At 58.5% G+C, this 14,637-nt stretch overlaps 1 protein-coding gene across 3 annotated transcripts; it reads right to left on the bottom strand.

The window, feature by feature from the left end:
- Positions 1–1,036: 1,036 nt before the first annotated feature.
- INCENP (inner centromere protein) lies at positions 1,037–14,440 on the bottom strand. Of its 3 annotated transcripts, none has more exons than XM_065840227.2 (17): positions 14,253–14,440; positions 14,062–14,175; positions 12,742–13,514; positions 11,229–11,280; positions 11,031–11,064; positions 9,616–9,694; positions 9,083–9,134; positions 8,658–8,775; positions 8,446–8,571; positions 7,428–7,537; positions 6,955–7,075; positions 5,674–5,796; positions 4,933–5,105; positions 4,609–4,699; positions 3,409–3,519; positions 2,050–2,212; positions 1,037–1,347 (listed from the first exon to the last, which is right to left on the bottom strand). In XM_065840227.2, exons 1-17 carry the CDS (start codon positions 14,396–14,398, stop codon positions 1,136–1,138), a joined length of 2,598 nt encoding a protein of 865 aa, XP_065696299.1. In that variant the 5' UTR covers positions 14,399–14,440; the 3' UTR covers positions 1,037–1,135. The 3 variants fall into 3 exon arrangements, with proteins under 3 accessions (XP_065696299.1, XP_065696298.1, XP_065696300.1); XM_065840226.2 differs by having other exon boundaries at positions 3,409–3,522; positions 14,253–14,439; XM_065840228.2 differs by lacking the exon at positions 3,409–3,519.
- Positions 14,441–14,637: the final 197 nt, after the last annotated feature.

Here is a 14,637-nt window from a genome sequence, read left to right as displayed (position 1 = left end):
ACCAAACCCGACCGGGCGTCACCAAACCCGACCGGGCCGCTTGCCTGGGGCTCTTTTGCCAACTCAGACCGGGGCGCCGGAGGCTTCTCTGGTTTGTGCTTCCGTGTGTCCGTGGAGATGCCCAGGGCGCAGAGAGGCTCCCCCAGCGGTAGCTGGGGCTGTGCGCAGAAACGGGGCAGCGAGCGCGGTTTGGGGCGCTGAGCGCCGTGCGCTGGAGGACGCGCTGCAGCGCCTCCCCGCGGAAGCCTCGCGTGCTCGAGAGGGGTGTCTGCTGTACACCCGGGATTCCCTGCCGGGGAATTCTGGAGGAGAGGAGGGGCTCATTTTCCCGTGTGCTCAGATGGGCCCTGCCCGGCGGGAGCGAGCGCTGCTCCGCCAGCATCGCTCGGCAGGACCGCGGGGCGATGCGGGAGCCGCGCTGGGAGCCGCGCTGGGAGCCGCGCTGGGAGCCGCGCTGGGAGCCACCCTGGGAGCCACACGGGCCTGACGGGCCCCTCGGCGTCAGCGCTGCTCCGTGCTCACCGTGCTGCGCGGGGACTGGGCTCAGGACACGAGCGCGGCCCCAAGAGGCACCCGCCGCACGCTGCCCGCTGCGCTCCCCGCCGGCGCAGCGCTCCCGGCCCGCTCCCGGCCCGGCTGGGAGCCGCGGGACGGCACGGGGTCCCGGGTGGCGGGCTCGGCCCCGGTTTCACACGGACACCGCAGCTCCGGGGCTGCGGTCCAGCGGCTCCATGGCAAAGCTCCCGGGGGCGGCACCAGCAGCTGTGCTGGCAGAGCCCATCCTGACTCTGTGTCCCTGGAGCTGGTCCCACGGGGAGGGAGCGAGGGCGGCCTTGGAAGTGAGGCGCTTTGTTCATGTTCTTCTGGTTTGAGACAAATAATGTATATAATTCTGTTCTAAAAAAGTGTGAATTTTAGATGCGCCTCAGTTAGTGACAAGCAGCCTAACGAGGCCTGTGATGAGTGGAAGCGCATCCTTTCCGAGGCAATTCCTCCCAAAAGCCACAGTGAGAAAACAAGCCCCAGAAGGAGAAAATGGGAGAGGCCCAAACCAGCTGACCTTTATTCAACGCTAAAACCTACAGATTTACAGACGCTGCACAGGATCTTTTCTCCCCTACGGCCGGAGCCCCCGCTACTTCCTGGGCGCGTGGGGCAGCGCGAGCGCCGGCCGGGCCCCGGGGAACGGGGGTGAGCTCCACACCGCCGAGCTCGTGCGCTTGAAGTAGCGCGGCTTGCTCTTGCGGAAAATGCTCTCCAGCCGCGGCACGGCGATGGCCCCGAACAGCGCGCGCAGGCTGGGCGGGTGGCGGTACTGCTGCAGGACGGCCTGGCGCAGCTGGCTCCCTGCACAGACACAACACCTACGTTACACTTCTAACCGGAATTGATGTGCAGCCCGTTCGCGTGCAGCGCGCCCCTGCTCTGCTCATCTCTCATCACAGTGAGGTCGCAAATGGGGGAAATCCTGCTATTCAATGGTTTAAAGCACCCTGTTTGAGCCTAGAGATTGACCATGGATAAATGGGAGGGCACATGTTGTGTGGTCTGCATTCTGTTCAGGAACCAGGGTGAGTTTGCCAGAGGTGAGGATGCTCGGCTTGTCCTCCTGCAGGTACCATCGGTTTCCCTGCAGCTCCTTCACTCCCCTGGGCTGGGTGGAATGTGAGTGGAACTGGGTATTTCAGAACCAGACCAACAGCGGGGCTGAAACTGGCCCGCGGCATCTGGCGCCGCTTCGCTCTTTAAAGCCAAATCAGCAAGAAGCGGGCTCAAGGCCAGAGCACGGGTCCATCGCTGCTCCCCTCGCGCTGGCAAAGGGACACCAGCAGCTCTAGTAAAGCAGTTTAAAAGCTTTTGTTCCCAACATTGTCACAGATGCACTGCCTGAGGAGCCCTCGGCTCGGCACTGCAGCCACACCGCTGGACACTCCGACCCTTAACTCACGAGCGAGCAGGGAGAGCTGGGCAGAGCCCTGCACTGGGTCTCACTCTGGGCTGGAGCAAAGCCCAGGACCTCGGGAGAGACCTCGACCTGCCCACACTCACCCGTGGCCCAGGCGGGGATGGGCTTGCGGGGGTGGCTTTCGTCATCGGTGGAGTCATCGCTGTTCAGATCCATTCCGTAGTTGTCAGCTGTGTTCACCGCGAGGGGCTTCGGGGCTTTCCGGCTCTGCGGAGTCATCTGGTACGACTCGGAGCCGGGTAGGATCTGGAAACACAGCCCCGGTCCGCGGGCGTTGATGCGGCAGCGCCGCACGCGCTCGCCGCCCCGGGCCGGGCACCCCAGCGCCGCGCTCGCCCGCCGCCCCGCTGCACGACCCCAGCCCGGCGGCACCGCAGCTCTCACCCGAGAACTCAACCCACCTTCCGAAGTTTTGAGCCAATTATGGCTTTGCATTGCCTTCTGATTAATTAGGCCACTTAATTGGCTCTGTATGACATGAAGAAGCCAGCCAGAGATGCACGTAATGCACCCCAGGGAACGGCACAAGATGTGCTGGGGGGGGACATGAGGCAAAGGTTCTTCCCCAGAGGTGCTGGGCACTGAACAGGCTCCCAGGGAGGTGTCACGGCCCCAGCCCGACAGTGTTCAAGAAGAGACTGGACAATGTCCCCAGACACACGGGGTGACCTGCGTGGTGTCCTGTGCAGGGACGGGGCTGGACTCCATGATCCTGTGGGTCCCTACAGCTCAGGACACTCTATGATTCTATAAAGCTGGTCCACTCAGTTCAAGCAAGGCTTAAGTGGAGCTGTTACATCCTCAAAGCTGGAGCTGAGTAATGGGCTTTAAATACCCTGAAACCAAACTCCTGGGCTTGTTTAACTGTTAAACGGATTATTACCGTGCAGAGAATGTGGACGTAACAGCTCAGGACAGACTATTGTCACTCCTATGGAACAGCAGCACTGAAATTTCCCCACCCACGAAACATCTCTCTAGAAAGCTGGAAAGCTTTCTTCCCCACAAAAGGTGGCCTTCGCGGCTTCGTGCCCGTGAGCATTGACTCAGTTTCACGGGGTTTGCGTGTAGGGGTTGAAACACAGCTCTCCCGAGCTGTGCGCTCTCCCGAGCAGCGGCTCGGCTGCCATCCTGTGGCCGTGCCCGGCCCTGAACCGAAACCGCAGCTCCGCGGCTCCCGCCTGGAGCTCCAGCCGCTGCCCAAGGGGCGGCTCTGCCCCGGCACACCCTGCGCTCCCCGTCCCTCCGCCCCCAGCATTCACACGGACGTGCTGAGGCCACCGGGACTCAGATAACCCGGGAGAACGGTCACAGGGTCCCTTTGCTATTGAAAGGGAGCGCGAGAAGCAGAGGGTAGAAGTGCCCCTTGAAGCAGCGTCGGGGCTGGGATCACGGTGCCCTTTGCCAGCCCTGGGAGCGGTTTGGCCAGAGAGCAGAAATACCTCTTTGTTTCCTGGGTGCTGCGCTTGGGCTAAGTCTTTAGCCTTTTGTTGCTCTAGCAGTTTCTTCTGTTCTTGCTCCTGCCTCTTCACCTCTGCTAGCCTCTGCTGCTCCTGCTGGCAAGCCAACACCACCAGTTAATTAACCTTGTGAACTAAGCCACGCTCTTAATCCAGGGATCCATTTTATCGGTTTGGGAAAAAACCAAAATCCCCACACAACTAAGCATCTCATTGCGAGTCTCTGAGGCTCGTGGTGCTCAGGGGGTGAACAAACGCAAAGCAACAGCCCGAGCTTCCCGCAGACCTTCCCAGCTGGGAGCACCCGCTGCCCTCCTGGGTGCTTCAGGAACCTGCTGCTGACTTCACCTTCAGGGCGCGAGCGTCAGAAAGCAGCTGAGCACCCCCAGGTGGAACGGCCTGGGCCGCTGATCTCAGCCCCTTTTTAGACTAATAAACGGTATTTTTAGAGGCCAAGTGTACGGGAATTGCAGAGGAATGGTGAGGAGGAGAAACGTAAACACGGTCAAGGGACTTGCAGCCGGTGTAGAGAAAACACCCATCACACTGATTGTGTTACTGAGCTTGTGTGCTTGACAAGCAGAACCCGTGTTAGATAGAATCAGAATCACTTTGGTTGGAAGAGACCCTCAGGATCATCGAGTCCAACCATAACCTGACCCTGGCACTGCCCCACGTCCCTGAGAACCTCGTCTAAACGCCTTTTCAACCCCTCCAGGGATGGTGACTCCAGCACTGCCCTGGGCAGCCTGTTCCAATGCCCCACAGCCCTTTGGGGGAGAATTTTCTCCTAATATCCAACCTCAACCTCCCCTGGCGCAACTTGAGGCCGTTTCCTCTTCTCCTGTCACTTGCTACTTGGCTCAGTTAATCTGTGCTGGCACGACCGCCAGGAAAGCCTGGTTTGTCCTTGAGGTTCTGCGGGAGGTGGCACACACGTAAAATCCAGACGTTGCTTCTGAAAAGTCTGGAATTAATTCCTGTTTGATACCGAGAGAGGTACAGACGCACCTGGGCACAGAGAGGGGTAAATCTGGAAGCCTGTTCAGCACGTGTTGCCTGTCCCTCCTGCAGCACTGCTGCCGGCTAAGAGAGCAAGCGCAGCTCGGCTGCTCCCAGCAGCAACGGACACGGAACTCAGGCCCGTGCGGCTCTACCCACCGACCAGAGGAGGGGACTCACCTGTTTCTTCTCCGTCTCCCTGTGGAGCTGCTGCTCAGCAGCCAGCACAGCCTTCTGCAGGCGAGCAGCGCGCTCCTGCTGCTCCCGCAACCTGCAAACCAAACCACAGGCCGTCATTCCCAAAACCGCGCAAGGGTGTCCTCCCCACCTCTCTGCCCGCATTACTGAGCGCAGAAGTTCTGGAGCGCGGCGCCCAGGACGGTGCAGAGCTGCACGTCACGCAGAGCAGCTCGTCACGGCTCGGGCCTTTCACCAGCACCCGCTGTTCCTGCTGCTTTCGCAGTCCCAGCACGGAATTTAGCACATAAATGGATATTGTCTTACTTCTCTGCCTGGATCCTCTCCTGTTCCTTCTTCTTCTCCAGCTCCCTCTCCGCAGCCAGCTGTCGCTCTCTCTCCTGCTCCGCCTGTCTCTGCTCTGCAGCCTTCCTGGCACGTTCCTGCTCCTCTTCCTTCCTCTTCTGCACCAGCTCTCTGTGCCGACGTTCCTCCTCCTCCTGGGGAGCCCAACAGGGCAGTTACCCACCCCACACTGCACAGGAACCGGCTCCAGAATCGAGGAGCAGGAGCAGCTTATCTGGCCCAAGACTCGGGCACCTTTCACTGTTCAGCAGCAAACACTGATGGCCCCAGGCTCCAGAATCAAGGAGCAGGAGCAGTTTATCTGGCCCAAGACTCGGGCACCTTTCTCTGCTCAGCAGGAAACACCGATGGCCCCAGTGCTCCAGGCGCTGCGTCACCACCCGGCTGCTTCAGCGCTGCCCACAACGCACCCCAAAGGCCCAACGGCCGCCGCGGTCTGCACCTCTGAGATGGGCTTAACTGAGAGATTTTCGTGCTTGCCAATCCACAAATTAAGGTCTTTAGTAAGAACCTGTCCAGAACCGCAGAAGAAACGTGGGTGACAACCACGACTGACAGCTACCAGCACAACTCTGCAGGGAGACCTGAGCACGAAGGCCCCCGACTGCACGGATTCTCCCTCGGTTTGGGTCAGACTCCTGCGCACAGCGGCCGGGGCAGGCGGCCGCTCCGATGGCTGGCGGGACGGGCTCCAGCACTCACCTGCTGCAGCGCCCTCTGCCTCCTGGCCTCCTCCTCCTGCCTGCGCCGCGCCTCTGCCTCCTCCAGCTTCTTGGCAGCCGCTTTCTTCTTGATCTTCTCTTCCGCCAGCCTCTCCTCCCGCACCTGCGACACAGCACCGCTGAGCGCCCGCAGGACGCTGCACACAAAGCATCGCGGCAGCAACTCAGACCGGCAGAGCTCCCACCCTCCCCGGGCAGCGCCTTCCTCCTGTGGCACCAGGAGCAACGGGACCTGTGCTTTACTTTGAAATTTAGCATTTAAGGAGATGACCTTTTACACCTCCACGGGAAGAACTGATCCTATTCTGGAATTCATCCATCTAATACCACAAAAGCCATCAGAATATGTTCTCAGAACCATGAAATAAGAAAAGCAGACGGAGATAATTAAAGCAGACAAATGACTGCTACGGTCACGTGTGCTAATGGCCCGACAGTGCCCGCCACCAGGACAGCTCTGGGGAAGGATGTGTGCGTTCACCTCTCCAGCCATCAGTCAGATGGGAGCACAACCTCAGGCAGATAAAGCCTTGGGGCCATTAGGCTGCTTTATCTGCTTGAAGCTCTTCTCCCATCTGACTAACAGAGCCTTAATAAAGCCTATTTAGACTCATAATCCTGGAAAACAAAGGCTTTCATCTGCCATTTGCTGTATCCAGGAGAAAGGCAGTCACTGGAACCACCACGTTTCTGGGAAGTTCTTCACTCGACTGTTCTCCAGTCGGTTCTGCAGGCTCCAAGCAGCCCCAGCTCCTCTTTCTGGAAGGCGCACTCAAGTCCATCACCCACCTCACAGAGTGTTTATCTCGGAGGACCCTCTGCTGCGGGGCTGCTGCAGAACAGAGGTGCCGCTCGCTGCCGTGACCGCGCACCGGCAGCAACGCCGCAGCGAGACTCCCTGGTTCCGCACACCAGGCGGCTCACGGACTGGAGAGCCGAGGAGCGACCAGCGGGACTCACTCCCCACTAACAGCCCCGTCTGGCCAGCGTGAACACCGAGCAGAGAGCAGGGACTAACAGCGGCCAGCGGGGCCTGCAGGAGGTCCTGCCGCTGCTAAGTGCTGCTGCTTTGGATGCGCTAGAGCTGCCATTTGAACTGGAGCCCAGGGCAGCCAGTGCTGTGGCACAGCCAACATCACCAACGCGTTTTCTAGTCCCTGAGGCAGCAGCGTGCAGTCCGTGTTCACCCCGGCTGTCCCGGGAACCAGCCGGCCCAGGGCTGCAAACACAGCCCCACCAGCTCCAGCACACGCGGCCTCACCTTCTCAGTCTTCTCCTCAGACAGAGCGATCTTCTGCTCGATGCGCCTCTTCCTCTCCTCCTCTATCTGCTCGGCCCGCTCCCGAGTCTGCAGGACCTTGCGCAGCCGCTCCTCGCGCTTCCTGCGGGACACGGGGCAACTCGCGTTGCAGCGCGGCCAGGAGAGCTCCTCACGGCCCAAACCCAGCCGCACGCAGCACAAAATACACCACTCCTTTAGACCCTAGCGGTGCTTGTAAGGTCCATCTGAGACGGAGGAGTGAAGACTAGAAGCTGAAGCGGCCGTCAGCTGGGATACCTAACTTCTTATTAGTGTACTAGATAGATACTGTGAGAACAAACACTGTTCTTGCGGTGTGAGAGCAAGCCAGCAAGAGCTTTTGCTGTAGGTATGGACTCTGCAAGATGGAAAACCCAGACCCAGGGTCCCAGAGGCGCAGAGCAGGCCAGACAAGGCAGAAAGCAAATACTCACAGCTTTGCCTCTTCCAGCCGCCGTTTCTTTTCTTCCTCCAGTTTTTGTTTCCTCAGCTGCTCGGCCTCTTGCTTTTTCCGCAGAGTCTCCAGTTTCTGCCTCTCCTTTTCCTGGTTGGATTGAAACGTGATTATACCAACTTGTCAGGGCAACTTTCTACCTCAGTTTGCTCAGCTTAAGGGCCCAGAGACACCACCGGGGAACCACAACCAGCATCGAGGATGGTCACAGCCCTGAAACACAGCTCAGGCAACGGTGACATGGCCACGGATGTTTGGGAACAGCCGTGATGGAAAACAAGCGGTGTTCATGTCAGAGAGCGAGAGAAGCTGCTGGGGAGTTGAAACAGAAGCATCAGCAGCTTCCGCAGAGCTTGCAGACAGACAGACAGCACACTGATTTGTGTTGGTAAAAAGAACCAAAGCAGCAGCGCTAACGCTTGGCAACGACGGGGACCTCCCGCAGCGAGCGCGGGGACGGACGGGCTGCCGGAGACACCCGATCTCCTTAACCCAGGGCTGGCACCGGCACTTCCCCAGGGCTCTGTCTCATCCAAACCAGCACCATGCACCCAGGAAACCCGCAGCTCGTCTCACGCCCCCAGCAGCCCCACGTCAGGGTGTCTGCCCCACTTTCGCAAACAGCCCAGCCAGCCCAGCCACCGTACACTGCCCGTCATAGGGCAGGATCCACACAACACCACCCACAGCAAACAGGAACATCAACTGATTTAATGCCAGATTTGATACTGCAGATGCCTCGTTATGACAGGCCTGGTCTTAGTACAAACCCATTGATAAGCACGGTGAAATATTTGAGTTATTACCTTACACTGGGCTCCATATTGCAAATGACTGGTGTTATTAGCATCCAAGCTGGCTAATTTAAACCTAACGACTTTATCTTATTGCTCTGGTGCCATTCGGTTATGTTTAGCCCCCGTTTTTTTCCATGTCTGGGCTACAGCTCAGGCACTCCTCAGACCGCCACGTACCAGCTCACGACAGTCCCCTCTCACCTTGGGATCAGGAGTGTTGTACTTGATGAAAGATTTTATCACGCCATGTCTGCCCACAGAGGTCGGCGTCATGAGAAGTTGGTTCTTCTGCACGGTGTGCAAAAACGTTTTGAAAGGCCGCACCACCTGTGAGGGGAATGCCAAAAACCATCCTCAGGATCGTGAGTAAGAAACAAGCCTGGTGAAGTACCTCGGGGTTACAAGGACCTTACTTTGCTGGCTGGAAAGGCAGGGGATGGCACCTTCTTTCTCGGAGGGGAGAGCCCTCCGTCTTGCGCTTGCTGGATGTCATAGCGCTCGTCCACAGCTCTTTTGTAACTTGGCTTTCTCCTGGGAGAAAAGTATCATACATGGCAAAGCCTCCTGGTTGTCCCAAAGTCAGGTTTAAAAAAGCTCCTAAAACTGCCCTAGCTTAGAAGGTAATTCATCGTGTATACACCAGGGGATAAAAAATTTCTAATGCCACAGAAGATACTGATTAAATCTTCTTTTCATAGAGGCAGAGAAAACTTATTGCAAAAGCTTCATAGCCACCGAACACTGAGGCCATCTGACAAAGTTCAGTGCCGAACCTGCTCTGCACTGGACTGCAGGTGTCCAGCGGCACCTCCCGAGCAGAACGGTTCTACCCACGTACCTGGCACTCTGGGGTGGTTCCTGGGTCACTTCGTTCTTATGTAAGTTGTTTTCTGAAAGAAAGCATAGTTACACAGTTCTAGCAGAAAAACGCTCCCTCCAACACAGCTGTGAAAGCAGACAACAGATTGAGCAGCTCACTAAACAGCGAAAAACCTGCCACGAATTATGCACAGCAGGACCTTTCTCGCTTTCGGCAACTAACGGCACAGCGCCCCGCGGACCGGAGACACAGAGTGCAGCAGGGCTGCAGCGTGATCCGTGCTGGCGCTGCGCCCTGCTCCGCACACTCTGCTGCCTGCTCCAGCATCGGGCTCAGCCCGGACCCGCGAACAGGCCCCTCCAGCTCCGCGTCCCTGCGCTCCCCAGGGCGGAAAATAGCTCCAGCACAGAGTGTCCTCGCGGACAGACTCCTGAAACAAACCCTCGCTTGTCGAGGACTAGACTGGGCTCTCAAATTGACCAGCCAGTCTTTCAGACTTCCCAAAGTGACGACTTTTTAAAACGCTGCCACAAAACCCCTCCGGGAGTTACCGTTGCTGCTTGTCTCCTGTGGCTCTTTGTTTCTGTTGGCAGTTTGAGAGCGGAGGGACATCTGTGGACTTTGGGGATTCTGCAGGAACAGCAAACGGGTTTCAGCACAACTCTCACACAGAAACAGCCGATTAGTTTCAATCATGATGTCGCCCTGACGAGGACACTGTCTGCAGCACCACCAAAGAATGCAAAACCACGTGCGCTGCACAAAGCGTGGGTGCCAGCACCCAGAGAGAAGCCCTAACACTGTAACTCCAGCTGAGCGCAGCACCTCGGGCCAGCACCCCGGTGACCTCCTGGGCAGTGGCATCGCTGCCAGCACAGCCGTGAACACCGCACGAGCCTCTGCAACAAGGGACCGACCGCTTGAACTGAACAAACCCATACACTAAGGCTGAAAGCTTTTCGCTTGGGAATGTGTTTGGGCTCGCTGGGCTCCTGGCAGCGCTCCCTCGCTCCGCAGGGATGAACCGAGAAACGCAGCGAAGCCACAGCTCATTTCCCTGATTTACTGTTCCTGTTATCGCTGTGACATGCGCTGCTATTTGCCGCCTTTGCACTTACACTGGTACAGAAGTGTGTGGCAATAATGGCTTTATAGGCCTGTAAGGAGCAGGCAGAGGCTTTGGGACCCACGGGCTGGCAGCGCTGGGAGCACCGACTGCAACTCCAAACGCACCGGGCAGCGCCGGGAGCACCGACTGCAACTCCAAACGCACCGGGCAGCGCCGGGAGCACCGACTGCAACTCCAAACGCACCGGGCAGCGCCGGGAGCACCGACTGCAACTCCAAACGCACCGGGCAGCGCCGGGAGCACCGACTGCAACTCCAAACGCACCGGGCAGCGCCGGGAGCACCGACTGCAACTCCAAACGCACCGGGCAGCGCCGGGAGCACCGACTGCAACTCCAAACGCACCGGGCAGCGCCGGGAGCACCGACTGCAACTCCAAACGCACCGGGCAGCGCCGGGAGCACCGACTGCAACTCCAAACGCACCGGGAGCACCAACAGTGACCTCTCAACGCACTGGGAGCACCAACAGGAACTGCCAAGGCACTGGGCAGCAGGGGCTGCGGGAGGAGATGAGCATGGGGACCATGACCACCCAGACGCATGTGAGGGTCAGACCCTACGGCTGGGGACAGGGAGCATCTTGCAGCCCAACAGAAGATCACAATTAGAGATGAGGCCTGAGAATTTGCAATTAAAACACAGTCAACAGTCTCAGGCTTTCCGTGGTCCGTGTCTGGGAGGCTGCGGGCGGGCTGTTGCATGTGAGCGCCAGGTGCTGCGCCCTCCAGCACTGAGTGACCTGTGGCCAGAGCCCCCAACAAGTGAGAGTGCACGCAGCACGTCGTGCTCCCGACCCACACAAACAGAAACACTTCTAAGCTCTGCTCAAATCTTACCGGCTTGGAGGGGGTAGAAGGTCCAGGAGGAGGCCTAGGAAAATATAAAGAAAAAAGGCAGCCATGTTTAATAACATCAAGGAAACAGGGAAGCCGCTTGTTGTCTGCAAGCAGTGTATTTTATACCCAGAACGTCACGGTGAAAAAACCCTCCAAGCGCGACATTAACAGTAAAGAAACATCTTAAAGAAGCCTCACCCAGCGTTGACAACTGTTTCTTCATCCTCTGGCACCTCTGCAGAGCTGGAGACTGCAGGAAAAGACAAAAACAGCAGAGCTGTAATGCACGGGTGCAGGCCGAGGCTGTGGAGGCGCGGAGCTCCCTCAGGACCGGTGCAGAGGCTCTCGCCTGCAATCTGGATGCGTGCCGCTACACGTCAGGGCAGCCAACGCACCTAAATAGCACTGGAGAAAACACTGCTGCAGTTTTAACATAAGAAAACAAATGTTTTCCATTATGGATGAGTTCCAAGTGGTGTTCAATGAGCTGACATTAAGAGCGAGGAGGTTTGTGCTCAGACCCATTTTGCGGGGCCACATCCAGGTATGCACAGTAGTTAAAACCAGCATTATTTACGCTCAGCATTCCAGCTGGCACAGCGGCAGCTGCTTTTAAGCCCTAGCCCGGGCGGAAGCTGCTGTTAATGATGAATTATTATTAATTATTAATGCTGTTAATTACCCCGGCTGAGCGGAGCCCGGGGCAGACTGTGCACAGCCAGCGTGCGGGGCTGGGGAAGGAAGCGCAAACACAGCTCTGTGCACACAGAGCAAGATCCGATGCCTCAGATACACTCTGCAGTTAATTAACGTGCTGTGGCCTTCGGGACATTAACCAGCTCAGTTGGAGCTGCCTGAAACACCTCCGTTCCCCCCTTACACCCCACATCTTGACTAGGCAGAAGAACAGTCGCGTCAAGCAGCGCAGAGGGAAGAAATTAAGCCTTCCTTAAACCTCCCAGGTTACCCAGATAATCCAGACTGGTCATTTAAACTAGGTAGATAAAGCTGCTTCACGGCCCCTTTGCAGTTAAAGATGAGAGCTCCCCCCAGTTTTAGTGTCCGCTGCGGAGCGCCCAACACTGCGCTCAGAAAGCTGCGCAGCCCCACATGCGACACCGTCCCCAGAACACATTCACCTACAGCAGCGAAACCGGCGCGGACAAAGGTACCGCAGTGCCTGTCTGAGCACAGCCTGCTACAGCAAAACAGGATAACTCTGCAAAAAAGCCAGTTTTATACAGCACAAATCCCACAAGGCTGGATCACTGCAGATTAACACATTACAGCAACGTTATTACAGCTGAATTAGTTCTATCTTCAAACAAAAAGTATGCTGTGCAGAAGAGCCAGTCCATCCTCAACATCAAATACATCCATCCCTGGGCTCTCCCGCTCCAAATCCAACGCCTGCATCCCAGCCTCGTCCTGAGCTGCGCACGCTCGCCCCGCAGCTCACGAGACGTTAATTAAGGCTGTTAATTTACCAGGCCACGAACCAGCGTGGTTGCCTGGGCTGCTCCGTTCACGCCGGTCTCTAGCACGTCAGTCAGAACAGCCAGGCCTGACAGCAGCTTGTCCAGCCCAGCCCAGCTCTGCACCAAACCGCACAGCCAGCCCAGAACCTTCTCCCTCAGCAGCAAAATGCAGGTGATCAACACAAAGAGCAAGAAGGCACAAAGCAAACTCGCGGGGTGACATTCAAACTCACCGTCTGTGGGACTGGAGGACACAGATGACTTTCGAGCTGCCTTCTTGACCTGCGTGCTGGCAGCAGATCTCCGGGTCATGCTTCTCCTCTTGCTGGCAAGTGAGTATTTCTCTGCCAAGGATGTTCTGCGAGTCAGGGACGTTTTGCCCATCAGACTCCTGCGCACGGAGCGGCGGCTCAGCCTGGAGCCCGTCGGAGTCCCTGGGCTGTCCCGTAGGCGCTGGGACGGCTCCTTGTCAGCTGCCTCTTCCACCTGAGCAGCGTCATCCGCCACCTCCAGCCCAGGCTCATCGCTTAAAATGACGGTAGCATCAGCTGCCTTTGCTGTCTTCTGCCTGGACACAGCTTCGCTTTCTCCCGCACCGTTGGCCTCGGGGGTCTGAGGGACCACAGGCTCAGGGGCTGCAGGCGCAGGTGGTGATTTGACAGCCCGGCCTTTCGTGGGAGAATCATCACCAGAGCTCAGGACGGCCGAGGAGAGCTCTGCTGGTTTAGCTTTGCTCTTCTGGAGGTGCAGCTCCGCGCTAGTGCGATCGCTGACTTGAATTTCTATTACAGGAATCTTCCCTTCTGCTTGCAGCACAAGAGGGGTCTCAGGAACAGCCTCTGAGCGTTTAGCCGATGCAGCAGCCTGGGATCTTGTGACACGCTGAGGTGGAGAGGCGTCTTTGAGCGCAGCCCTGAGGAGTTCCAGGCTTTCTTTATTGTGGAGTTCTTGAGAATGTTGCCTGGAGGGTACAAGTTTGAGGCGGCTGCTCCTCTTCCTAGATAATCTAGCAATAGGAATTACACATTAGACTAGAACTGGCTTCAGGATCAGACCAGACCTCCTAACAAACCAGTTCCCTGGCAGATCCGTGCCTGGAAACACAGTAAGCAGAAATAGCAGGTCTAGTTCCTCACTCGTGGGGTGCGTGTGGGACAGCCCCGCACTGTTCTGTCCACCCGCGCTGGGGCAGCGTGTGGCCCAAAGTTCTTCCACACACGAACAGGAACACACGGAGAAACAAAGAGAAATCAGGTGGGATGTGCTGCTCCAAGAGCTCAGCGCGCACCGGGCTAAGAAGGGCGGCTAATGCAGAAAGGAGCTAACGAGCAGCGTCGCTCCGGAGCGGAACAGACAGCGGGAGAAAGATGAAACAGACACCTGACGGTTACCGGGCCTTCGCCGGCGCGATGCGCGGGGCGGCACACGCCGTGGGCAGGAGATCAGCCCCGAGCGGAGCCCTTCCCGGCGGACCCCTCCGGCCCCGCAGTTCCCCCCCGCTGCGGGCGCCCCGGGCCCGGCCGCCCGGCCCGGCCCCCCCGCCCCGGGCCCACCTCTTCCTGCACGGCCCGTGCTGCTCGTCCTGCAGGGTCGAAAGCCGCCTCCTCCGCTGCCGCTTCTTCTGCGACGGCGTCTTGGGTATCAGCTCGGGCTCGTTGTTGCAGTGGCTGCGGGGGGAAGGAGAGGGGCGGGTCAGCGCGGGCGGCGGCCGGCGCGGGGCCCGGCGCGGGCGGCGGGTCGGTACCTGCTGAACATCTGGTCCGCCAGCTCGCGGATCTCCTGCAGCCACAGCAGGTCGGTGTCGTCCACCTCCCGCAGGACCTGCGCCAGCCGCCGGTTCACCTCGGCCGGCAGCGCCGCCATCGCCGCCATCGCCGCCACCGCCGCCATCGCGCCCCGGCCCAACCGCCCGCGCCTGCAATTCAAACCTAACGCCCGCCTTCCGCTCCGGGACGTCACCGCCGCGCCAGCCTATCACCGCCGCGCCGCTCTCCGGCCCACCGTCCCCATTGGCTGCGAGGTGACACGGGAGCGCACAAAACGCCCTCCTCTCTGCTCGCTCTTCTCTGTGGCCGCGGAGGACTCGGCTCGGAAGGCGGGGCTTGAGGGGGCAGGCAAATAGGCCGCGG

Source organism: Patagioenas fasciata, chromosome 5 (genome assembly GCF_037038585.1).
Source record: "Patagioenas fasciata isolate bPatFas1 chromosome 5, bPatFas1.hap1, whole genome shotgun sequence".
Lineage (NCBI taxonomy): Eukaryota > Metazoa > Chordata > Aves > Columbiformes > Columbidae > Patagioenas > Patagioenas fasciata.
The sequence above is the reverse complement of the archived record's forward strand: the minus strand, read 5'-3'. Positions and strand labels throughout refer to the sequence as shown.